Genomic DNA, 27936 nt, shown 5'->3' on the forward strand with positions numbered 1-27936 from the left:
ATGTCCTTATGCTTTGAGTGAACATGTCTCTATATTTTTAATTATTCCAATGCGCCATTAATTGCGACTTAAAATTGACTATATTATCATTGCTTCCCCATAAGGAGAGCTCGAGGTTGGGTACGCCAACATGGCGAACCGCGCGTTCAACTTGGCGTACTTTCTCCTGCAGCGGAGACCTGCCATCAGCGATCCATGTATAGAGATCAGTGATAAATACTTAAGGGCTTATGTTATTCTTTCCGTTCATGGATGTTTCTTATTCCTTGGCAGAAACAGAGCAAAGACTGATCGATCCCATAATCGACTATCTCAGTACCCAAAAACAAATGGAGGGAATATTTATTTATCCGTAACTGTCGTACAGTAATGTATTTTGGTTAAGTGGCTCTCTTATATTTAATTCATTGTGTATATCTGTAGCGTATTGAACACTCTGCAATAATTCAAGATGCCGTGTGAAATGATAACTTTGCAGCTTGGACAGTGTGGCAACCAAAGTAAGCAACGCGCAGTTAAGTTGTTTGACAGATTATCATAACCTTCCCTATCTATTTTTATTTACCCCAACGGGATGAATAATACGGCAGTAGCTTCGGTGTTGTAATGCTGTTTTGTAAATGGTGATTTGTTTACATATTCGTAATCTTCTCGTTAAACTAAATTATGCTTTTTATTCGTTCAGGCATACCAAGTATATTCAATTACGGCAGGGGTGTGTTACGAATGGTATCGTCAAATCTTACGCATTTTCAGCTGTTTACCATTGGATGTGAAGTGGACACAGAATTAAATATAGCATTGGTAATGCGTGTTTTTTTAAGTCAATACCGTGTTATTCGCACAATGCAGTCTTATCATCGCATTCATTCTGGTGAAAGGAAATTGTAAGCTACGAAAAATTTAAGGTGACAGACAGGAAATTCTAGGCGTGAGGCTCATCTCTAAAGATAATAGGCAACTTAATGTCTTTGGAGTGTACAAACCGGGAAAAGGTAGCGCTGACGCTGATTCAGAATTATTTGATAAGATAATCAGGTATGTGGGAAACGACATGGAAAGGAACGTGATAGTAGCGAGTGATATCAATTTACCAAATGTCAGTTGGGAAGGTAATGCGAACGACAGGAAGCACGACCAACAGATGACAAATAATTTAATATGGGAAGGGCAGCTGGTTCAGAAAGAGAGGGAAGAATATTCTGAATGCAGTGTTGCCAACTTTGCTTTTTCCTGCGAAATGTATTTTATTTAATCCAACGTTTAGTGGCAAAAGAACTATATTCCCGCTGTATGTTCTTCCCTGCTAAATCTAGCTTATTTCCTTCAACGTGTCTCATGGGATGTCGCGTTGTGTTCCCCCGGTATGAACGAACATACACGCACTCTCTCTCTCTCTCTCTCTCCCTCCCCCCAGGAGCTCTGAATTTGGGAGTGTGGGTTGGCCAACACGGGGCCCTCAGATGAGTTCTGTCGCTTCCACTTACTTGTGACGGGCTCCTCACTTTCGGCTATACTGTCCACTTGGTCAACTCTTGTTCTTTTCTGACCCTGACGGTATTATGTTTGTGAATCCTAGGTAGTTTCATTTTCACGCCCTTCATGGCCCTTGTCTTTCTTTGGCCGATATCTTCATTTTTCGAAGTGTTGGACCCCTTCCATTTTTTCTCCTTGATTGGTAGAGGAAGGCTGCCTAGTTGTACTTCCTCTTAAAACAAAAATAATCACCACTACCTCTGTCCCCTTGTATGATGTGCTGGCGACAGTGAAACTAGCTATGATCATGATAAGTGACTCACGACAGGTCCAGCAGGAGCATGCAATGTGCCTTTATGATGTAATATTATGACAGCCCTTCTCATACTTCAGTTTTACTATCGTCCGATCAACTCACAAAACTTCCTTTCTTGTGTCAGGCTCCTCACTTTCATCTGTCCTATCCAACCTCCTTTGATCAACTCTTATTCTTTTCGGACCCCGACGGTATTAGATCACGAGGCCTAGAGAGTCTTTCACTTTAACGCCCTTTGTGGTCCTTGTCTTTCTTTGGTTGATATCCTCATTTTACAAAGTGTCAAATCCCTTCCACATTTTTAATAAAGGATGATTGTCCAGTTGTATTTCCTCTTAAAACAATAATCACCACCACCTCCACCTACCAGGACTAGCTCAGTTTATGTAATAATTATCCATGGTTTGCGGTTATACTGTAGCAGTTCGCTAATTGAACAGAACAGTTTCATTCTCTACCTGGTGAGCAGTGTTATAAATACTTGGCATATTTTTTAACTTTCTCTAGTTCTGATTTAGTTTTTTCTAGCTTATATTGGATGATGTTCCAGCTTATTAAATGAAAATTATGTTAGCAACACTGTCTGGATGTGGTGCTGTTAAAACCAGATGAGCTCTATAGAGAAACCAAAGTAATAGATGGTACGTTTTTGTCATAGTTAAAAATAAATGTGAAAGAAAGGAAGGTATTAATATTAGGACTATTAGGCAGTTCCATATGGCTGATTAAACAGGCATGGGGGAGTTTAAAAAAAGTAACTACGATCCGTGGAAAACGGTAAATAAAAATGTAAACTGACTGTGGGATGGTTTTAAAGCAATTGTTAAGGGATGTAAAAATAGTCGTTTTTTACCTCTTAAAAGGTGGTAAGGAATGGTAAAGATCCACTATATTATAACAGAGAGGTAAAGAGACTAAGAAGGAGATGCAGGTTGGAAGTAAATAAGAGTTAGAAATGGCTGTGGAAATAAGGAGAAATTGAAGGAACTTACTAGGAGAGTGAATCTAGCAAAAAAAGTCAGCTACGGATAACATGATGAAAAGCATACTTCATTCAATTCCTTTCTTTACAGTACTTTTACAGTTGACCATGAACATTTTTGTGTCATCCCTACTTGACTTCCATTTCCCTGTACCCTTATCACCGCTACCTAGGCCACCCCGTTTCCCTCAATGTACCTATCTATAACCCTTCTAAACAAATTTCCTAACTTACATGTACCACTGCGGTTTATTTGAAGGCCATCCGAGCGCAGATCACTATCTCCTACACACCCATTAGGATCTAGAAATCTCACTCCCAGTTTCCCACATACCCACTCCATTGTCTCATTTAAATCCCCTATCATCTTCCAGTCAGTATTCCACTAATAACAATCTCTGCTTCCTTAAACTTCACCCGTGTTGCATTTACCAGATCCCACACATCCCCAGCTATGTTCGTACTGATACCTGCTTGTCTTACGTTGTTAGTACCAATGTGAAATTGTAATTTATAATTATTTGATAAGATAATCAGCTATGTTGGAAGCGATATGGAAAGGAATGAGATAGTAGCAGGTGATCTCAATTTACCAAATGTCTATTGGGAAGGTAATGCGAACGACAGGAAGCGTGAACAGCAAATGGCAAATAAGTTAATATGGGAAGCATAATGGGTGGTCATACAAATTTTAGTGAAAAATGGAAGATTATGTACTTTAAGGCAGAAATAGGTTCCAAGAAGGACATTGCAGGAATCATTAATAAACAAGAGGTGTGTGTATGCTAGGATCTTCAGAAGGCTGAATCAATCAATAAATCAATCAGTACATCAATCAATCACTACTGATCGGCATTTATACTCAGCACGGCCTTACTTCTAAATTGAAGTTTCGCAAAACAAATGAGCATCGCCTTTCCTCTGTTGCCAGTGCGGTACACTCGCGAAAATAACTGATGCAATACAACCGCGGTAAACAGTCCTAGTCAAATGCAATACCGTACTCAGAAAAACTAATGAATATGGATTGAAAACAAATCCATAAAAACTACACTTACCTACTAACAACATCTGACACTAAAAGGGAATATATTATTAAGAATAAAAGAGAATGAGGAAATAATACATCACTCACTGCTAATGGCTGGCACAGGAAGGAGGTTATGGCCTACAAGGGGAACACTCCACTGAACTCAGACTCACTGAAACCCTCCAACAATATGAAAAACACACCAATTACTGAAGAAAAATGCAAAAGATCACGAACCATACTGAATACCGTACACGCTGAGCGAGACAGTTTAACCACGTGGTGAATGTTAATATTAGAGTTGGCAACTAGGTTTCGAAATCGTGCTCTGCCGATATAAATCTATATGAATGGCAGCTTGGGATTGGTTGGATGTCTATGCTTCAGCGCATAACCACCAGACAGAGCCAAAATCTGCCAAAACGTCAATTTAGAAGTAGAGCCGTACGATGTATAGGGCAGTCGCCCAGGTGCCAGATTCCCTATCTGTTGTTTTCCCAGCCTTTTCCTAAATGATTGCAAAGAAATTGGATATTTATTGAACATCTCCCTTGGTAAGCTATTCCAATCCCTAACTCCCCTTCCTATAAACGAATAAGCAAAGCAAAAAGCAAAGTCATCTCTGTACAGGCCATGGAGGCCCTTGGAGGGGTGGAAGGTAAAGGCTTTCACTATCTGTAACCTCGGCACTTGATGGGGAGAGTGGTTAGCTCTACGCCTGGCCGCCTTTGTCCCTAGGAATTAATCTGGTACTCATTTTTTGTGTATAGCTTACTCGTAGCGTAATGGCTAACGTGCTTACTTCATAATACGAGATATGCAGGTTCGAGTCTTCTTAATCCTTTTTTTTAATAAACAAGTATTTGCCCCAATTTATCCTCTTGAATTCTAACGTTATCTTCATATCGTGATCTATCCTTTGTTCGTTACAAGGATAATGTCCAGACAGAGTAGGTGACTAATACTAAAGAAGTATTAAAATTTACCTATGATAACAATAACTTTTGCAGTAAAAGTTGTAAACTAGACAGCTGGAATTGATAAGATTTCTGGGGATATAGTAAAGACAATGTGTTGGGATATAGTACCATATCTGAAGTACTTATTTGATTATTGTTTGCATGAAGGAGCTGTACCAGATGAATGGAGAGTTGCTATAGTAGCCCCTATGTATAAAGGGGAGGGTGATAGACATAAAGCTGAAAATGATAGGCCAGTCAGTTTCACATGCATTGCATGTAAGCTTTTGGAAAAGCATTCTTTCTGATTATATTATACATGTTTGTGAAATTAATAACTAGTTTGATAGAAGGCACAGAGTCACCATGGCTCAGGTGGCAGCTCGCCGGCTTCGCACTGCTGGGTTCTGTGGTTCAAGTCCCGGTCACTCTATGTGTGATTTGTGCTGGACCAAGCGGAGGCGGAACAGGCTTTTATCCGGGTACTCCGGTTTTTCCCTGTCACCTTTCATTCCACCAACACTCTCCATTACCATTTCATTTCATCTGTCATTCATTAATCATTGCCCCAGAGGTGTGCGACAGGCTTTGGCAGCTGGCACAGTTCCTGTCCTCGCCGCTAGGTGGGGGCTTCACTCATTCCATTCCTGAGCCGGTCGAATGACTGGAAACAGGCTATGGAATTTTTTTTTTAGAAGGCAGTTTGGGTTTAGGAAAGGTTATTCCCCTGAAGCGCAACTTGTAGGATTCCAGCAAGATATAGTGGATGTCCTGGATTCAGGAGGTCAAATGGATTGTATCCCAATTGACCTATCTAAGGCATTGATAGGGTAGATCATGAGAGACAACTGGCAAAAATGAGTGCAATTGGACTAGAAAAAAGTGACTGAATGGGTGGCTATATTTCTAGAAAATAGGACTCAGAGAATTAGAGTCCGACTCGGCTGAATGGTCAGCGTACTGGCCTTCGGTTCAGAGGTTCCCGGGTTCGATTCCCGGTCGGGTTGGGGATTTTAATCACTTCTGATTAATTCTTCTGGCTCGGGGACTGGGTGTTTGTGTCCGTCCCAACACACTCCTCTTCATATAAAGACAACATACCACACTACCAACCATCACACAAACACGAAATAGTAGTTACATCCCTCCATGTAGGGTTGGCGTCGGGAAGGTCATCCGGCCATAAAACAGGGCCAAATCCACGTGTGACGCAGTTTGCACCCGCAACCCCACAGATGTGGGAAAAGCAATAGGAAAAGAAGATGAAGAACTCAGAGAATTAGAGTTGGCAAAGCTTTATCTGTCCCTTTAATAATTAAGAGGGGAATTCCTCAAGGCAGTATTATTGGACCTTTGTTTTCGTATATATATCAGTGATATGTGTAAAGAAGTGGAATCAGGGATAAGGCTTTTGCAGGTGATGTTATTCTGTAATAAATACAGAGTACCGAGCTCGATAGCTGCAGTCGCTTAAGTGTGGCCAGTATCCAGTAATTGGGAGATAGTGGGTTCGAGCCCCACTGTTGGCGGCCCTGAAAATGGTTTTCCGTGGTTTTCCATTTTCACACCAGGCAAATGCCAGTCTGTACTTTAATTAAGGCCACGGCCGCTTCCTTCCAATTCCTAGGCCTTTCCTCTCCCATCGTCGCCGTAAGACAAATCTGTGTCGGTGTGACGTAAAAAAAAAAGAGTAAAAAATGTAAGTTTCAAGATTGTGAGCAACTGCAAAATACCTCGATAATGTTCTGAGATGGATAGTAGACAATGGTATGATGATAAACGGGGTTTTGTCGGGTTGTGAGTTTCACATATAGAAAAAGTCCACTCAGTTTTAATTACTGCATTGATGGGGTGAAAGTTCCTTTTCGGGATCATTGTAAGTACCTAGGTGTTTATATAAGGAAAGATCTTCATTGGTAAGGTAAGGGTGTATTCTGACCGAAGGCAGGTCCAAACCTCCGCAGAGGTGTGCCTGAGCCGGAGTTTACGTATGATGGGGTGGCCAGTTCCTTTCCGCTCCTCCATTACCTTACCCCCCACCAACAGCGCATGGCAACCCATCCAAATCTTGACCACGCCCCATGTTACTTAACTTTGGAGATATCACGGGATCCGGTGTTTCAACACGGCTACGGCCGTTGGCATCTTCGTTGGAGTAATCACATAAATATGATTGTAAATAAGGGTACAGATCTCTGCACATGGTTATGAGGGTATTAAGGGTTGTAGTAAGGATGTAAAAGAGAGGGCATGTAAGTCTCTGGTAAGACCCCAACTAGAGTATGGTTCCTGCTATGGGACCCTCACCAGGATTACTTGATTCAAGAACTGGAAAAAATCCAAAGAAAAGCAGCTCGATTTGTTCTGGGTGATTTCCGACAAAAGAGTAGTGTTACATAAATGTTACAAAGTTTGGGCTGGGAAGACTTGGGTGAAAGGAAACGAGCTGCTCGACTAAGTGGTATGTTCCAAATTTACTCATTTACTCGTTCGAAACAAATATTTCATGTTGCCTATGGGAATCAACATCTTTATCATAAGCATATGTTCCGAGCTGTCAGTGGAGAGATGGCGTGGTATGACATCAGTAGACGAATAAGTTTGAGCGTTGTCTTTAAAAGTAGGAAAGATCACAATATGATGATAAAGCTGGAATTCAAGAGGGCACATTTGGGCAAGTATTCGTTTATAGGAAGGGGAGTTTCAGATTGGAATAACTTACCAAGGAAGATATTCAATATATTTCCAATTTCTTTGCAATCATTTAAGAAAAGGCTAGGAAAACAGATAAGGAATCTGCCACCTGGGCGACTGCCCCAAATGCAGATCAGTAGTGATTGATAGACTTGGTTCACATTATTTGCAGCTGTTAATTCAAGTAGCATTCTTTATTTAATGTTCTGCTGTGTCTCACTGTGCTAACCGTTGTACAAAGAAAACTCAAATAAAGAAACATAATAGTACTGTAAAGAAAGCTATAGAAGTTCATTCTGGGGCAGGAATCTATAATAACTGGGTTCTAGTCTGTTCATAAAAATCAGTTATTTTTTCTCATGTTATGAAAATTAGGCTGTTGTATTGGTATTGAGCAGGTAGAAGACAACAGTTACTCCATGTCTTGGCCTTAATATTAATTAGACTTGCTTTAGTCTTAATCGACACTTATGAAATATGAAAACGTAAAAGCTTCCTCGGCTACAAATTGAGAGAGGTTTAAGTATGCTGTATTTTGCATCTTTTAACAATATAATACCTATTCATGAATGAGAACCATGTATAGTGATAGATTTTTGTACTGGGTTGAGGAGTAAGGAGTGAGCACTGCCAGTTCCGGTAATACTGCCAACAGAATGGAAATGAAATCTGAATTGAATCAATATGATCGATCACTATGACTTTTCAAAACCTTTACATTCTTAAACCAACAACTGTGTCTCACACACACATACACACACACACACTCACTCACACTCACTCTCTCTCTCTCTCTCACTTGGCTTTGCTGTGTAAACAACAGTACTACGAGTACGTAAAGTGTACGCCAGATGTCGCACAGCGATTCATGAGTGATTCTTAGTTCGTGTTGCAAAGGTTGCCAATACGAATCTCGAAGATAACCGAGGTTGACCGATTCACCACTAGGGTGTCCATCTATCACTAAAAGGTGCACGTACCATACTTACACTGCTCAGTATAATTTCCTGCAGTTTGCACATGGGCTTGCCTAATCCAAATCAACATATGAAGACTATAGAAGTCTAAAAGTATTTAATTGAATTCCCAAGACTTTTTCCTTTAGTTGTTTTTGGAGGTGAAATATTTTTAGACACAGCCATCATGGAACTTAAAAGTCCATAACAAGGGGCAGCTTGTACCTTTGGTACAATTTTCACTTCAATGGGAGTGTTCTAGGTGAACTTCATGTTGCCGCCACAAGAGTGCAGTAGGGACCGTAACGGTCCTGGCACATACGAATGGGCAGACATGCTTCATTCTTTCTAATGCAATCAGCTGTACTGTCAGGCATCAAAATGAGTGAAAAAAAAGAACTATGGGAACTGGAATGTATTTCAGTAGAAGGCAGAACTCGGAAGAAGAAATGCAAAAGTTTATGGGCGGAAGGGTGAACTTATAAAGAGGTTTTGTTGTTTGGATTATTGCTGCTTTATTTTTTAACCTGACATAGGCGTAGGCCTTGTACAGTGTCAGTTTTATGGAGCTTTAATCGTCAATATATGTGTAACATTTTGTATTTCATCCTTTATAGTTTCAAAGATTATGATGCCACATTTAATGTGGAAAATCAGCAGGATGAGGAGGAGGATATTTTCATTTTTCATTTTTTAATCATTGTTTTGCTTCTGAAAAAATATAAATGTGCATGTGATGGACTCGGTTAGACCCAAAGAATTAATTCTCACTTCAGTATGGAGTTTTGGAATCTGGAGAAGAAATTAAAAGCCAAATTAGGCAAAAGATAGAAAGGAAAGAATAAAAGGAAATGTCTAGAAAAGACGAGAAACAACTAGAAATGAACTCACCGTGAGCAGCCTGTGTGATCGGTGGACGGAACTGGACTGATGGATGCGAACATGAGGTGACGGACCAAGGGGAGGGGGTTAGTGGCGGAGCAATTGGCAGGGAGCTACAATGGAGTGGAAGGATGTGGTAGTGGGGGTGACTGAAGAGGATATATATTACGCATGGTTTGAAAGGTCGAGTTGTTCTTTGGTGGTCTAATATTTTTTAACCATTTAATTAAGAGGTCAAAAAGAATATTAGATTTCTCAGAAATTTAATTTAAATTATAGTTAGGATTGAAATATAGATTGCAATGAATAAAACAATTTTCGATAACGTTCACTATTGGCCCTTTGTTTGCTATTTGAAGTATCTCAAAGTCATGTTCAATGTCAGTGAACGTATAGTTAGAGTCGTGAATGTTTTGGCCTGTAGCAGAAAACTTATTATATCTTACTGCGTTGACGTGCTCTGAGTATCTGGTTGCGAAGCTGCATTCTGTTTGCCCCATGTAAGAGGTGCTGCAGTCATTACACTTGAATCTATAGATTCCGGATTTAGAATATCTGTTGTAGGTATTGACAGATGCTGAATTGTGTATAATTTCTGAAGTCCTGTTATTAGTCCTGAAGAAAATTTTTACGTTACATTTTCAAAAGAGATTGGTGATTTGATGAACATAGTTGTTGAATGTAAAAGTAGATGAAATGGTAGTTCTAGGTTTTTCTTTTGTGAAAGTAGTGTTAAGCCAGTGTCTGAATTGATTGATTATCATTCTGTAAATGATCTGTTGTAACCGTTGAATTTGGCGATAGCCCTTATGCTTATAGCGTTGAGTTCATTATTGAGGTCTTTCTTAGTCTTGGAATCATGAATGCACGATGAAATGCTATTATACGCTACATGTTTGTGTGTTTGGGGGTGTATGGAATCTTGACGAATAGTATTGGCAGTTTGTGTCTGTTTTCTGAAGATTCTATGTGATAGAGCTAAAGTGTTTCTGAGAATAGTTAAATCTAGGAAATTAATTACTTTATTATTTTCGGATTCAAGCGTAAATTTGATGTGGGGGTCGATGTTGTTTAGTTCCTGCAGGGTGGAGGTCACATTCTTGATTTCTTCATTCATTATAACAAATGTGTCTTCAACATACCTGGCCCAAATAAGGATGTTTGGAAAAGTGTTGTTATTTATTTTTGTATGTTCCAAAAAGTCTCAGTAAATGTCCGCTAGAATTCCCAATGCGGGTGATTCCATGGCCAGTCCATTTTGTTGATAGATGGTTTTATCAAACATATTATTATTAATGACCAGATTCAGAAGAGAAATGAAGTCTTGTATAAGTTATTTTCAATAATGGAGGAAAGTTTAGTTGTAGGTATGCTTGGATAAATATTTACTATGTCGAAAGAATGAAGAGTATGGTTGGGTTGTACATTAAATGACTTCATTTTTTCGATTAGTTTGGTGGTGTTTTTGATGGATTTTTTAGAGAGAAATTGATAGTTCTTAGTTAGAAAACATTGAACAAATTGAGAAACTTTATATAGAGGGCTGGGTTTGTAGTTAATAATGGGCCGGTTAGGAATATTAGCTTTATGTATTTTTGGGAGGGCTTTAACTGTGGGTAAACCTGGGTTCATATTTAATAGTTTAGATATTTCTTTATCCGTAAAAAGAAAGGGTATATTCTTTAATGTTTGTTTTAATTGTTGCTGTATTTTCTGTTTAGGATCTTTATTGATTATTGTATACATGCTATTATTAAAAAATACTTTGGTTTTAGATACAAAATTATTTTTGTCCATGATAACTGTAGTATTTCTTTTATCTGCTTTTGTGATTATTAGATTGTTATTTTTAATTTTCCTTTTGAGTTCTACGATTTGCTTATGTTCAGAAGTAAAACTATTAGCAGTAGAATTGATAGGCGGGGTTTCTTTTATTTACGTTATTAGAATTGAACATCTTATCCAATTTTCTTTTTACTTCAGATCTAATTTCGTCCTGATCTAGCAGCATTTTATTGATTGTAGCTTCCGACTCAATAATCAAGTTAGTGGCTGTGTTTATTTTATCCATATTGAGCCAATTATGCTTTAGGCCTTTTGCTAAGATGGTGGTTTCTTTCTTGGTTAAAATTACGTTAAATTAACTACAGGAGGGTGGAATTCTCTATTAAGTTTCTTTGTAGACTGGTCTCTTGGGCTGATTTTTTGATACAGTTCTGTTGCTTTTTAATGCAGTTAATTTCTTCTCTAAAGAAAGCTTTTTTTTTTTGTGAGAGTATGTCAAAAAGCTTATTATTAATCTGGTTTAAAAATAAATTCCATTGGATGCTAGGAAGCATATTGGCTGCTTGAAGGTGAGTTTCTTATAGTTTATTATTTAAAAACTATTTTTTAAATATAAAATGCAAAGTTGGTTTTTCAACCAAATTTTGTTGGTTTTTTGTTGAGTTCTGACAGAATGTAGCGCGGAACGATGGTTTTTGATGGTTCCTTCCAGAGAGTTAGGTGTTAAATTGTGTATAATGCATTGTTTCAAAAAGCTGATATCTTTGCCTAATTTGGTGACTTTAATTTTAAACCCATATATTAACAGGCTTTTCTCTTTGCCTGGTAGGCCGTTTCATTGATATTTAGAAATTTCATGATCCGTATTGAAGAGGGATTACAATAATTGAAATTATTAGGGGTCCTCCTACTCAATACAAAGACATTTATTAATGTGAATAAATCACATGTCGTTCACACAAGGTACTAGTTTCGGCACTTAACTTGTGCCATCATCAGCCAACGAGTCAAATCAGGCAAACACAAACAACTTTAAAACACACTGAAACACCTGCATAGATTAATATTAAATAAAATATGGTACATGATGATATTGCACTTTAGTATAAACTTTTTAAAAATGATGGTGACTTCGTTGTTTTGTACACATGGTGGTTTTTCCAGCTTGTATAAGTTTTTAGTTCTTTAATCTTGTAAAAATACGCATGTGACATTATATTATATTTTTTTTGGAACCAAACCAATGATTAAACAAAGTGTCAACTTCACATGACATTAAAACTCTGCAGCGTATTTTCACAAGATTAAAGAACTAAAGACTTATACAAGCTGGACAAACCACCATGTGCACAAAACAACGGAGTCACCATCATTTTTAAAAGGATTTTATACTAAAGTGCAATATCATCATGTACCATATTTTATTTAATATTCATCTATGCAGGTGTTACAGTGTGTTTTAAAGTTGTTTGTGTTTGCCTGATTTGACTAGTTGGCTGATGATGGCACAAGTTAAGTGTCGAAACTAGTAGGCTACCTCATATGAACGACATGTGATCTATTCACATTTAAAAATATCTTTGTATTGAGTAGGAGGACCCCTAATAATTTCAATTATTGCAATCCCACTTCAATACGAATCATGAAATTTCTAAATATCATTGGTTAGAGATGTTAAGCTTTATCAGACCCCTCGGGGTTATTCAGTTGGCGTAGGTTATGTGCTGACACTGGGTTTCTCCCTTTCCCTACATCATCATCATCATCAACTTGCACCCAGACTTGCAGGTTGCTCATATGTGTCAAATAGAAAGGCCTGCACCAATTGAGCCAAACATGTCCTTGGACACTCCCAGCACTAAAAACTGTATGCTTAAATAAATTATAATGTAGTTTTGTTTAGTTTGGTTGTGGAAATTCTTGTATCTTCTGATCTTGGGGTTTAATTTCCATGAACAGCCCAGGCCTTTCTTTCTTAGATTCTAATTTTTTGGAAGAACAAAGTTATTTTTCTTCACTCTACAGCAAAATTGGCATAGTTTACTAACTCAGATATTATTAATAGCATTGAATATATTGTTGTATGTTAGGGACTTTTCATTTTGTATTTTCAATAAGTCGACTCAAGAGCAGCCTACTCTTTCGGCTCATAGTTCATTGTCAACTTGAAAGAATTGAAAGATCAAACCTGTGTCTGTGACATATTCATCATAGGCTGTATGGCAGTGTTAATTATGGAGCAGTAAAGTGGGGGATCTTCAAGTTTGCATTGAGTAGGGGGCAAGGAGCAGTTTAGTGGTATGCTTTTAGAGATGATTTACTTTTAAAGCCTTGTAGGCCATGAAAACATGGTGTTCAGAATGCCATGGGGACATGCTGAGTTTTGTTGCTCATATCACAATTATTCATAATTATTATATTGATACTTCTACTGTTCTACACCCACTTAACTCAATAATTTTAGTGAGGAAACAAGAACTGAAAAAGATGAAACCATTTTGGATGATCTGGATATCTTGGTAGAACCACCAACACGACAGGAGATAGCAGAAGCAGGGAGATAAATGAAGAGTGGCAAAGTGGCCCTAAAGGCAGATCCACTTCTATCACAAATATGGAACCAAGAACACCTTCCTGAGGAATTCCTCATTGAGATACCAAAAATGGGTGACCTCTCAGATTGTAATACCTGGAGGGGAATAACATTGCTCTCATATGGAGAAAAAGTGATGTGAAAAGTCATACTGAACAGAATAAGCAGTGACATTGATAAGGGACTCTGCCAAGAACAAGCAGGTTTCAGAGAAGGTTGGTCTGTTGTAGATCAGATTACATTGAACAACTTGCTGCATTTCAGACAACTTTGTATATACTTTTCATTGATTATGAAAAGGCCTTTGATTCTTTCAACCAAAAGGAAAATGTGGTGGGCTATGGAAAAGTTTGGAATCCTATAAAAAATAGTCCGTCAGATACCTCCTCAATTGTAATCATGTAGGCTTAGTGGACCAGCCCTCAGATACAGATTAAAATCCCTGACCTGGCTGGGAATCAAACCCAGGGCCTCTGGGTAAGAGGCAGGCATGCTACTCCTACACCACGGGGCTGGCGCATGTATCCAAAGCAGCCTCTAATTCAGGAGTAATAAACATTTTCATACCATGCCTTGCAGCATTCTGCATTGATGAACTCTCAGAAGTCTCTCCTAAAAATTTACCAACATTGATTTCATCTGAACTTGGAAGTGCATTATCGAAATCTTCACATGATGAAGAAGGAAGTACAGCAGAAAATGTAGACACTGTACACTGTTGTGTCCCTTTCCTTTTCTCTTCTTGTAATTTTCTTTGCCTCGCCCTTTCTTCATTATCCACAAGTTCTTTTTCTACTCGTGCAAGGTAGCCTTTACGTCCTGGCTTCATCTGCCAAAGTAAAAGCATCTTGTCTTCTTCCAACGTCATCATTTGTAGAGCATTTGTATGTGCAATATCAAATAGATTGTCCAAATTATTTCTAAACTCCTCTTCATGATGCTTAAAAATATCTTCGCACTTGTTTGTGTTATTTTGCAGTTTTCTCCACTCTGAACACAAGTTAATCATTTTTTGTGAACATTGGTGATTAGCTCTTGTTGGAATTCTTGCTTTCTCTCAAAATATGAAGGCTGTTCAACAAGGACTGAGACTGGTTTTTTTTTTACAGATGTTTATTACTCCATTCCAATGTTTATATAGTCTTTTTCATAGTAGTCCTCTTCTACTTCAGTGCACTTCCTCTAGAGTTTTTAGGAGCCATTTAGAGACAGTTGTGGTGAATTTTAATTTATTACTTGATAAAAATAGCATTGCGCTTCGCAAAATTGCGCGGACGTGTGATCTATGTACTAATCTATGCATTTGCTCAGTAATGGCATCTAACGGCATGACTGATTCACAGGTGTGGAGCATGAGTTCATACTATTTTTGGAAGGCTTATCTGAGACCGATCATCTCACTCACATACTTCCTGTGAGGTAATAGAGGTGTGTAATTTTTAGCTTTGTAGCCTCGTATAGCAACAGTCATGTTTTGAGAAAATAAGTGTTTTTATATATATATGGTACTCCTGTATTGCGCATGACATGTTGAATAAGCAGTTTTGACCGATTGTATCTCCTGATTTTCATACCAAAATCTCCTGATTTTTGGTTTTGTAAAGTTGGCAGGTGTGGTAGTGATTGATTTATTGATTGAATTGCCTCACTTTTCTTGAACACTGCTTCAGAGTTCTCGAATCGAATGCCCCTAATCTTTGCCTTTAGTGATGGGGAAAAAAGTCACAGGGTGCGAGATCAGGGCTTTAAGGTGGATGTGGTACACAGGTAATGTTGAATCGAGCCAGAACTGCATGATTTGGTTTGCAATGTGAGGCTGTGCATTGTCATGATGAAGTCTTCACCCAGCCTGAGAAAGCTGTGGTCGTTTCTTTGCAGTGTGCTTCCTCAGTGTAGCCAATACTGACATGTAGTAACAGTAGTGTGAGGGGGAACTGCATGCTGGTAAATCATTCCATTACAGTCAAAAAATGTGATCACCATCACTTTCCCTGCAGATGGAACAACTTTTGTCTTTTTTGGTGATTTCCACACTGTGCTGACTTGTTTTCCTTCAGGATCATAGTGATGCTTCATCTCTTCATAAAATTCAGTGGTGTTATGGTTTAAACAAAAAAAATTGATTTCACCGTACCGTTCCTTTTGCGTTGCCTCCATTGTTTGGTATGCGAAATGCACGTAGCGTCTACAAAATAGAACATGACTACCAACCTACCGATACGAGAGTGCTGCCGCCTACGGACATTATACATAAAAACCTGTTGTTTTCAAATATTTATGTTACAGATAGGAAACTATGAAGGAAGCTACAGGAAAAAAATCAGTCTGTCTTTGTTGATCAGCCCTTGTATCATGCACTCACGAAACCACACATACACCAATGGTTAATTTTGCTTTCTGTATGTTATAAAATAAAACTTCAAGCACTTGTGTATTTGATGGAAATTTGTGTCCACTTATTTGGTGTATTTTATCTCCTATTAAAAACACATGCTCCCTGGCACTGGGTTATTGATGTGAAATTATGGTAGATTAGCAACCCGAAAACATGTGTAACATGATGGATAACAATGCACGTACTGATAGTCTCCGGCCTGACCCAGCGCTGGTTGGCAAGTCTAGACTTGTTCTTCATGTGACTTTGCGCTCAAGTTGGTGCGGGTTAGAATGCTCCGATCTCAACAGAATTTTGTACGGGCGTCTTTTAGAGTCATCCGAACAAAATTAAGGTTAGGCATTCAAAAATTTTGAACTCGGAGAATAAGGGACAGCATATCATACGTACGTACTATACTTGCACAATTTTTGATAGTCATCATAATCATTATCATCATTATTTTACAGCTCCAGGTTTCTGGGTGTGGTTTACTGTGTATAAGTGCTCACTACTTCTTCCTGTCAAAATATAGTTTCTGTTCCTCTGTGTCTCTCCCACTTGATATTCCTGTTGCTGACCTCCGATTTCACTGTGTCTATTCATTGATGTTTTAGCCTCCCTATTGTCCTCTCCCCTTTCACTCTTTATCAAAGTAATTCCTTGCCATTCTCGTTGTATCCATTTTTATAATATGTCCTAACTTTTGTAGCCTAAATCTTCCTAAAAGCTCGGTAACGGGTATTTTGATGACTGCCTACCTCTTGTTTGCTTCATTTCTAAATCATGTCTTTCCTGGATTGGTTCATTAGTTTGATGAATTTCATTTTTGTTGACTGGATTTTACTATTAGCCTTGTTAGGTAGGGTACATGTTTTGAGTTCATTGTCACGACCGCGTGTTGCGACGCACCCCTTTCGTGTCTCTGTGCCGAGCGAACAGGCTTGAGCAAGTCTCGAATCTGCAACTTCCGAGACTAGAGATTGGGAGTGCTTTGAATGTTTGAGTGATAATTTAATTAAGTGAAAATTCTAAGTATTCAAGGCATAAGATTTCATACGAGTTTAACATAAAGCAGGTTTGGTGCAACGCAAAGACAGTGCATGTGTAATGTTGTGAAATAGCCGACAGCTTGGCATCAGTGTAAAACAGAGGTGCAATAGGAAGCCCTGAGGTTATTTCAGGAAGCCAGAGGAAGAAAATTTTGCATAGGTTAGCGCAGAGATTTTGATGCAGTACAAAGATACTTCGTTCGAGTATATTCTATGGCACTTCCCATCAGTTAGTGGGAGGAACACGTGAGTCAGTCAGACTATAAAACAACTTATCTCTGGGAGAATAGAGGGGCGATATTCTAGAAGCCTCGAACTTGGAATATAGTGGAATTCTTCGAGAGGCGGGGGAGAATCTATCCAACTATCGTGCAAGTAGTGTGTGTGGCTGTGAGCCATAGCAGGGAGAAACAGTGCAGAATTTGTGAGAGACGGGTGTGTGGCAGTAAGCTGCAAAATAAGTTGTATGTGGCCAGGCGAATCAGTCCAGATATTGCGAAGGATGCGCAAAGCAAGGAGAGACTACTGTCGACTCAGATTTGCAACCGTTAGTGAAGGGAGATTGACTAAGTTGACTAACGACGAAGATTGGAGGTGCCGAGTTTGAGTTCTGCGTTTGCACCTCCCTTCAACTAACCATCGTAACTCGCAAGGCGATTATGGCATCGCAGCGAGAAAAGCATTGAGAGAAGACGGAAGCAGACGAAGGAAGAAGCCCCCAAACACAAGCTAAGTACTCACCAAATATTTCAAAGTTTAGCATAGGCCTACTGAAGTGAAGAGTGTTGAGAGAAATTGGGGAGACAAGGACTTGAAAAGAGTCTACCTCAAACCAAGAGTTGTATATATTTGTAAAAAAGATCAAGTCTTTTGTAGAGTTTGTGTATTTGTACTATGTGCTGAATTTTCAAATAATACAGGTGAAGGGAGTTGTGTGTGTTGGAATTTTAGTCTTGTCATTGCTTAGAGTAAGCTTCCAAAATTCTGAACCCAATTCTTCAGCCTGTCCAATCCTTAGGATCACGACAGGTGGACTTAAAATTCTTGGAGTGCAGAAGTGGAGTTATATGCACCATTAGTTCGTGATAAAATGGCAAATATCATTGGTGTTAGATTGTGAGAGAGTGTATTTGCATTTAGTAATTTTTTTAAATACTTATTTCACGATCACCGAAGTATATTACTTGGTGATCTGCTCTTTTAAGCTGATTTATAATTATTTGGGGTTATGTTACAGAGCAACAAAGTATGAATTAAGAATTCTTCGCTGGTGTGGGAAAGGAAGGAGAGTTCTGGTGACACTCAGCGGCATTGTATAGTCGGAGCAGCAAATAGTGGAGTTAGATCCAGTCCAGAGTCCAGCGGTTAGGGTCTACTAGATCAAATAGTCCAGCTCCCAGTAATGTTGAGGAGCAAGTAGGAATAGTGCTTGAAGGTTATTTATCTGTAACAGAGGCTCTTAAATTGATAAGTACAGAATTTTACGGTATGCAACTGCTGGATTATGCGAGATTTTAGAATATGGAAACTGCAAATTATAGGTCAAGCAAGACGACGGATAGAATTCCGTCCGAAGCCGAGACACCAGATGCTGCAACCAGCACATAGGCCTAGTAACCAGAAACTTCATGGAAGGGCTAAAGTGCGAGTAATCTGTTATAATTGTGACAAGGAAGGGCACATAGCATGCGAGTGTAGGGCCTTGAAAACCCGCGAAAAGAAACCTTCATTATGCAGACATTGCAATAGGACAGGCCATACACAGAAAGTGTGTAGGAATAAGCACAGAGAAAAGGTAAAAGACGGGTTACACAAGTTAAGGTTTGTGCTACAATCCGTTACTATAATTGCAACAAGGTGGGACACAAAGTCTGAATGCTGGGAGTGGCAAAGACAAGCAGGTGAAAGGAAGCGTATTACCTGCGGCTGCAAGGGCCACTTGCAATGTACGTGCTGGTTCAATAAGACAGAAAATACCTCTCGAAATAGATAAGGTAACTATTCGAATAATAAATGGACATTTTTTCAAACCTCTAAACAAGCAGAAGAGCAGAAAGTGCAAAAAGCTAGTGATAGGGGGTTAAATGAAAGAGGCCGAAGAGTGAGTCCCAAGAAATAGGAGGCCCGTGGAAGGGTGCAGCTAGTGAAGTGAAGGGGAAGTCACGTACCCAACCACAGCGTGAGGGCAATGTCTGTAATAAGCATAATTGAAGTAAAAGTAAGAGTTATCCTGAGAACACTCAGCGAGTAATTTGGAGCAGTGCCAAAGGGAACATGATCGAACTGGCTCTGTAGAGGTCTGTATCAAGGGATGAAGAAGGCCCTGTCGTTTTCTTGTGGATACTGGGGCCGATGTGAGCCTCATACGAGAGAGGGCTGTGCAAAAGGAAGAAATAAACTACTGTAAACCAATGATAGAATTACATGGGGTGACAGGACCTCCCGTACTAAGGAAAGTGTCATACAGGAAATAGGTGACTCCTCTCCCGAATTTTATATTGTAGAGGACGAGTTTTGATTGTCTGTCAATGGTTCAATAGGGAGAGACCTTTTAGAAGAGAGTGTAATAAATTACAATAGAGTAAATTAATGTATTATTTGGGTCCACCTTTTCAATACAAAATGTAAATAGTTTAAATTACATAAATGATTAGGGACTAGTTTCGACCTAGTACTAGGTCATCATCAGCCTAAAGCAAAATTAAAACACAAAATATCGAAGAAATTAAGCAATATAAAGACACGTACGGTCTCGTAAAAGTACATACCATGTGAGATATTGTGCAGCACTATGTTAAAAAATAACTCTCTGAAAGAGATTCATAATAAGTCCAGTGCATATTAAGAAGATGTTATAGAAAGGAATCCTTGAATTGCTGGAATATGCTGGCTCCTTTAAGATGCAGGTATCCAATTGAAGAACCAATGAGCCAAAGTTACGTCGTTTATTTATGAATAAAGTCCAGTGCGCCGTATAGCATTAAAAAGTCCAGTGCGCACTAAAAAGATGTTAAAGAAAGAATTCTTAAGTTGCTGGATAAGGAGATTAGAATAAACTGGCTCCTTTAAGATACTGGTATCCAATTGAAGAACCACTGAGCCGAAGTCATGTCGTTTATTTACGATTAAAGACCAGTGCGCCGTGTAGCATTAAAAAGTCGATAGGGATGGAAATTTTTCAGTTGTTGGTCAAGGAATTCAACATATGCTGGCTTCTTAAATTTGCTGCTGTATATTCGAAGAACAACTGAGATGAAGTTATGTCGTTTTTTAAGATATTCATAGACGTAAAAACACATGGATGCTGGAAAGGCTCTTCAGTTTTTTGGAACTTGTTGCGCGTGGAGGCTTAGGAATCCAGAGATGCGCTATATTATGATAAAAAATAGAGATCCATAAAAAGGTCCCGAGCGCCATATAAAAGTGACAAGTTGTAAAAGTAATATTTAAGTTGTTGGTCATGGAAATCGAAAAAGGTTGGTTTTCAAGCGATGCTGGTGTTCATTCAGAGATCAATTGAAATTACAGTACCGTAACATTGTTTTCTCAAGATGGTTATAAACTTGAAATAAATGTCGATGCGAAGTAAGATGCTAGAAGAAAGCTCTTCTGTTTCTAGAATCTTGAAAGACGATGGATATTACGCGAGGAGGATTAACATATATGGAGTTAAATAAAGGTGGATAGAAATTCGCAGTTCAATGCGGACCATACATTTGACTCTGAATAAATGACAGCAAGGAAAGAAAGAAAGAAAGAAAGAAAGAAATTTGGTCAGGTGGAAGAAAATATTTAAATAAAATATGTCATAAGGGAATTAATGCGTGTTGTAATAAGCTGAAGAGAGAAATGGGGGTAGGTGAGGTTCAAAGGAAATTTTGAGGAGGTGAAGGGAGAAAAATAACGGAAGGAGAAGAAAATGGGAAGAGGGAGAGGATATTAAGGTGGGGCTGAGGGATGTGGGAATAGGGAAGATTTTTTAAGAAAAATACTATAAATAGAATGAAAAATCGGACCTTTAATATTAGATTTTGATTGTCTGAAAAGCTGAATGAGCAGGTCAAAAAGAATGTTCGATTTTTTGGAAATATTAAGATTGAAGTTTGGATTAAAATATTGGTCACCGGGAGAGTTGGCCGTGCGCGTAGATGCGCGCGGCTGTGAGCTTGCATCCGGGAGATAGTAGGTTCGAATCCCACTATCGGCAGCCCTGAAGATGGTTTTCCGTGGTTTCCCATTTTCACACCAGGCAAATGCTGGGGCTGTACCTTAATTAAGGCCACGGCCGCTTCCTTCCAACTCCTAGGCCTTTCCTATCCCATCGCCGCCATAAGACCTATCTGTGTCGGTGCGACGTAAAGCCCCTAGCAAAAAAAAAGAAAAAAGGTCTAGATTTATAAAGCAATTCTCTGTTATGTTAAGGAGGGGTCCTTTATTAATAATTTTGAGAATTACCATATCATGTTTAATGTCTGTAAATTTATGATTATAATCATTCATGTGTTGACCAACTGCAGAAAATTTATTATGTTTTAGGGCATTGACATGTTCCAAGTATCGTATTTTAAAGCTTCTACCTGTTTGTCCAATATAAGAAAAATTGCAGCTGTTGCATTTGACCCTACATACACCGGATTTTGAAAAACAATCAGTTCTATTAACAGATGATGAGTTGTGTAAGACTTTAGCATTATTATTGTTGGTTCTGAAGGAGATTTTAACATCATGTTTTTTAAAAACGTTAGTGACCTTATAAATATCTTTATTGAACGTAAAGGTAGAAAATAAATAAACTTTTGGTTTTTCTTTTTTCAGAGTGGTTATGGGACGATGTTTGTATTTATTGATAATACCTTCAATGAAAGAACTATTGTATCCATTGAGTTTAGCAATCATACGGATATTGTTCAATTCTTTTTTAAGATCACTTTTGGTCATTGGGACAGTATAGGTTCGATGAACCATACTATTATAAGCTGCTCTTTTATGGATTTGTGGATGAGAGGAACCTTGACGAATAGTGGAAGATGTTTGGGTAGACTTTCTGAAGATATTGAATTTTAAGGAATACAGTTGCCTAGTGATGGTTAAGTCTAAAAAATTCAGTCTTTGTTCAAATTCAGATTCGAGCGTAAATTTTATGTGCGGGTCAATGTTATTAAGGTTGACAAGAGTGGAAGCAGCGTCTGTTGTGCTATCATCTAGGATTACTAAAGTATCATCCACAAATCTAGCCCAAAAAAGAATATTATTGAAGTTATTATTATTATCAATTTTAGTATGTTCTAAAAAATCCAAGTAGATTTCAGCCAAGATGCCCGAAGCCGGCGATCCCATGGCCAAACCCTCCTGCTGATAGATAATACTGTCGAAAGTGAAATAGTTATTATTTAAAACCAATTTCGGGATAGACATAAAATCTTGTATTTCCAAAGCACTTAGGTGGCTGTATTTACTTAAATTGTTTTCAATGCTGGGTATAATTTAGAGGTTTGAATACTAGGATACATATTAACAACGTCGAACGAGTGAAAGGAATGGTTAGGTTGGATATGAAATTTATTAAGATTCTCGATCAACTCTGTAGTATTTTTAATAGATTTTTTAGATAAAAAATGATAATATCTTCTTAGAAACTTTTGAATGAATTGAGAAGCATTGTAAAGAGGACTTGGTCTATAATTGATCGGGCGGATAGGGACACCGGGTTTGTGTATCTTAGGAAGGGCTCTAGCGGTCGGAAGGCTTGGATTCGTGATAATAAATTTAGTTTTTTCTTGTTTAGTTAAAAGGAATGAAGTATTTTTAAGAATTTGTTTAAGTAGGCATTGGATTTTTTGAGTAGGGTCTTTTTTAACAACAGTGAACAAACTGTCAGAAAAGAAATCTTTAGTCTTATCAATATATTTGTTTCTTTCCATTATAACGGTGGTATTGCCCTTGTCAGCCTTAGTGACAATAAGATTATTATCAGAAATCTTCTTTTTAAGAGCGTGTAATCGCTTTTGATCAATGATTGATTCTTTATTGCCGACAGGGATGTTGGGGTTCATACTTGAGTTAAGAATGTCGTTAATTTTACGTTTTACTTCGAATTTAACTTCATCCTGTTCTTCAAGGGGTAATTTACTGATGGCTAGTTCAGATTCTAAGATCATAGTAGTAGAGGTGTCAAGCATATTAAGATTAGGCCAATTATGATTAGGACCTTTGGCTAAAATTGAATTTTCGTCATCATTCAGAGGAACATCGGATAAATTAATAATCGGTGGATGAAATTGAATCGTTGTATTAGAGGAATTTGTATTATTAATAGCAAGGTTGTTATTAGATTTGGAACCTTTTAGGATGCAAAGCTTCTTATCCAAGGTTTTCTGTTTCTTGGCTAATATGTTGAAAAGTCTATTATCAATTGGAGATTGAAATAAATTCCATTGAACACTTGAAAGTAAATTTGCAGCTACGAGGTGAGTTTCATATAATCTATGATTTAAGGAAGATTTTTCTTATATAGGAATTTAATTTCTTCTCTTAGCCAAATTTTGTTCATTTTAATTTGGGTCTTAGCAATGTGAAGTGACGGTCAAAATCTTTTCAAGTTGCCTTTGAGAAAATTAGGTGTCAAATTGTACATAATACATTGTTTAAGAAACTCTATATCCTTGCCTAATTTGGCTATTTTAACTTTTGAACCTAAGTATAAATAGGCTTTATGTTTTGCCTGGTTGGCTAAGTAATTAAATGAAATAAGTTCCATAATGATAGATCCGTATTGAACTGTGATTACAATAGAGTAAATTAATGTATTGTTTGGGTCCACCTTTTCAATACAAAATGTAAATAGTTTAAATTACATAAATGATTAGGGACTAGTTTCGACCTAGTACTAGGTCATCGTCAGCCTAAAGCAAAATTAAAACACAAAATATCGAAGAAATTAAGCAATGTAAAGACACGTACGGTCTCGTAAAAGTACATACCATGTGAGATATTGTGCAGCACTATGTTAAAAAATAACTCTGAAAGAGATTCATAATAAGTCCAGTGCATATTAAGATGATGTTATCCACGAACCTGCTACGCAGGCGTAGCAGGGGGAGAGGTGATACTCCCACGTGGCGCGTCCCAGGTGGCGGATAGGGGGGTCCTAACCGGCTTGCCGGCGGACTTGAGGGAAATAAAATACCTCTCGTGGACCAAACACACTACCCCCTGTGGGTGGGGAACGCAGATGAAGAATGCACCCACGGTATCCCCTGCCTGTCGTGAGAGGCGACTAAAAGGGGCGACCAAGGGATGATTAACTTGGAACCATGAAACTGCTTTTGATTCATGCCATCACGCGGGGAACACCTGTACTTGCGAGTTGTACCACTATATTCAGTACGAAATGGGTTTGTGATTAGTAACAGCAGAGTGTTGGTTCCCCTGTGGGTTTTCCAGTACCCGTGTGTCGTACCCATGTGAGCAACACCGCGGATCTGGGCGTAGCCTGTGAGTTGTACCACTATATGAGCGACACCGTGGGTCTGCGTTGCCTTTGATTAGTATCCACTATGGGAGGAACACCACGGAGCCCGTGGGACCGGCATCCGTGCCTAGTACACCTAGGTAAGGAGACTCTTTGGTTTGCGTTGGCTATGAGTGGCGCCATTGTGTGCGAAACACCATAGGTCTGCGTTACCTGTACGAAGTACATTGCTTGTGAGTAGTACCGTCTTGTATGGAACACCGTGAGTTTAGCTACTTTTGATTAGTACCGCAACATGACAAGTACCATGGTTCTACTTTACTCGCGACATGTACCATTCTGTGGGGCCTTAGACATGGATTTTGCACCCCTTTAGACATCAAGCATCATTGTGCTTTATGAGTGGTCCCTTGGTCAGTAATCAATTATGTACGATCTTTGTTTGAGTCTGATCCACTGTATTTTGTTTGTTTGTTTGTTTCCTCTTTTTTTTTTTTTTGTGGGGTTCATGTCCATCCATTCATTCTTCATGTCATTATTATTTTTTTTTTGGTCAGTGGATGAATTTGTCATTTTTGTTCTTTCATTTCGTACCATTAGGGGCCGATGACCTCGATGTTAGGCCCCTTTAAACAACAAACATCATCATCAAGAAGATGTTATAGGAAGGAATCCTTGAATTGCTGGAATATGCTGGCTCCTTTAAGATGCAGGTATCCAATTGAAGAACCAATGAGCCGAAATTACGTTGTTTATTTATGAATAAAGTCCAGTGCGCCGTATAGCATTAAAAAGTCCAGTGCGCACTAAAAAGATGTTAAAGAAAGAATTCTTAAGTTGCTGGATAAGGGGTTTAGAATAAACTAGCTCCTTTAAGATACTGGTATCCAATTGAAGAACCACTGAGCTGAAGTCATGTCGTTTATTTACGATTAAAGACCAGTGCGCCGTGTAGCATTAAACTCCATATATGTTAATCCTCTTCGCGTAACATCCATCGTCCTTCAAGATTCTAGAAACAGAAGAGCTTTCTTCTAGCATCTTACTTCGCATCGACATTTATTTCAAGTTTATAAACATCTTGAGAAAACAATATTACGGTACTGTAATTTCAATTGATCTCTGAATGAACAGCAGCATCGCTTGAAAACCAACCTTTTTCGATTTCCATGACCAACAACTTAAATATTACTTTTACAACTTGTCACTTTTATACGGCGCTTGGGACCTTTTTATGGATCTCTACTTTTTATCATAATATAGCGCATCTCTGGATTCCTAAGCCTCCATGCGCAACAAGTTCCAAAAAACTGAAGAGCCTTTCCAGCATCCATGTGTTTTTACGTCTATGAATATCTTAAAAAAACGACGTAACTTCATCTCAGTTGTTCTTCGAATATACAGCAGCAAATTTAAGAAGCCAGCATATGTTGAATTCCTTGACCAACAACTGAAAAATTTCCATCCTTATCGACTTTTTAATGCTTCACGGCGCACTGGTCTTTAATCGTAAATAAACGACATGACTTCGGCTCAGTTGTTCTTCAGTTGGATACCAGTTTCTTAAAGGAGCCAGCTTATTCTAATCTCCTTATCCAGCAACTTAAGAATTCTTTCTTTAACATTTTTTTAGTGCTATACGGCGCACTGGACTTTATTCATAAATAAACGACGTAACTTTGGCTCATTGGTTCTTCAATTGGATACCTGCATCTTAAAGGAGCCAGCATATTCCAGCAATTCAAGGATTCCTTTCTATAACATCTTCTTAATATGCACTGGACTTATTATGAATCTCTTTCAGAGAGTTATTTTTTAACGTAGTGCTGCACAATATCTCACATGGTATGTACTTTTACGAGACTGTACGTGTCTTTACATTGCTTAATTTCTTCGATATTTTGTGTTTTAATTTTGCTTTAGGCTGACGATGACCTAGTACTAGGTCGAAACTAGTCCCTAATCATTTATGTAATTTAAACTATTTACATTTTGTATTGGAAAGATGGACCCTAATAATACATTTACTCTAGTGTAATCGTAGTTCAATACGGATCTATCACTATGAAACTTATTTCATTTAATTAGTGTAATAAAGTATCGTAATGGTTATGTGGAGATCTTCGGAAGAAGGTTTCCCGTTGGGGTTAAGTGTTCGAGAAGTGTGTAGAATAATTTTGCGCCATAGTGAATTCCCGAACACTGTAGAAGGCAAAATAAAATTGGCGTGCCAGATCAGGAGAATCTACTTCAATTTGTGCTGGGTACTGGAAGCGAAGTATCTCTCATAAAATGGTATTATGTGCCACGTGAGGCGAAGATTGTAAGGGGGACTGTCCCACAGTTTATGAGTGTAGATTCAGAAAGGTTCAGAATCAGAGGGAGAGTAAGACTTCCAGCCGGAGTGTCAAATGTTGATTTTCATGTAGTAGGTGAAGCTGTACACCTCAATAGTGATGGAATCATCGAAAGAAATGTACTAAAAGATAGGATATTAAATTTCAAGGAAGGCTATGCTGTTGTAAAGGGTGCTCAATATTACATGACGGAAATTAGTGATAGAGTGCACATGATCAGTCTCGAATTCAGGACAGAGACGATCATTGAAGTAAGAACAGACAAAGAAGAGGCAGAAGGTGTGATTGATAAGGAAGAAATTTAGCCAGGGGTATACATATCAAGCTGTATAACGAAGGCTTGTAATCATGAGGCTTTAGTTAGCGTGTTAAATACAAGAGAAGTTGTAGTAAAGTTTGAGAGCCGTTATTTAGTATTAAAATATTCGAACCCGTCGCATCCTCTGAACGGGTACAGTCAAGAGATAGATCAGGTGATTCAGGTGAAAAAATATAGAAAACCCTGAGAGCAGAAGGTAATAGATCAATTAAAAGTAGATCATTTAGCACCTAGGGACAAGGAACAATTGTATGCTATATGTGCTGCAAACAATGACATATTTCATTTAGAGGGTGATAAGTTAATGCACACAGATTTACTGCAGCACGAAATTCAAATTGGAGAAAATCAGCCTCTGATTAACATGAGACCTTGTAAGTTACCCGAGGCTCAGAAAGAGGAGATTCAAAGACATATTGACAAAATGCTAGAGGACGAGATAATTACTCATAATACCTCTGCCTGGAGCGCCCCATTGTTACTCGTGCCAAAGCAAATGGACGCCTCAGGGAAGTGGAAATATCGTATGTGCATAGATTATAGAGCGCTGAACTCTGTTTCCATAGGTTCTGCCTATCCAATCCTGTTAATATCAGAGTTATTAGATGCACTAGGGAAGGCCCGCTATTTTTCAGTGACGGATTTAGCATCAGGCTACCATCAAGTCCTGTTGAGGCCCGAAGTTCGTGA

At 38.5% G+C, this 27936-nt stretch overlaps 1 protein-coding gene across 2 annotated transcripts in view; it reads left to right on the forward strand.

Annotated features, from left to right (window-relative positions):
* Positions 1-326: 326 nt before the first annotated feature.
* Positions 327-27936, forward strand: part of LOC136857015 (tubulin gamma-2 chain) — a 226298-nt gene continuing 198688 nt past the window's right edge. Inside the window, exon 1 of one of the 2 annotated variants that reach the window (XM_067135356.2) lies at positions 327-500. In XM_067135356.2, the coding sequence (XP_066991457.1) occupies positions 452-500 (49 nt within the window). In that variant the 5' untranslated portion in view covers positions 327-451. The remainder of the gene's footprint in view (positions 501-27936) is intronic. The other variant, XM_067135357.2, reaches the window with a different exon arrangement.

Source organism: Anabrus simplex, chromosome 1 (assembly GCF_040414725.1).
Source record: "Anabrus simplex isolate iqAnaSimp1 chromosome 1, ASM4041472v1, whole genome shotgun sequence".
NCBI lineage: Eukaryota > Metazoa > Arthropoda > Insecta > Orthoptera > Tettigoniidae > Anabrus > Anabrus simplex.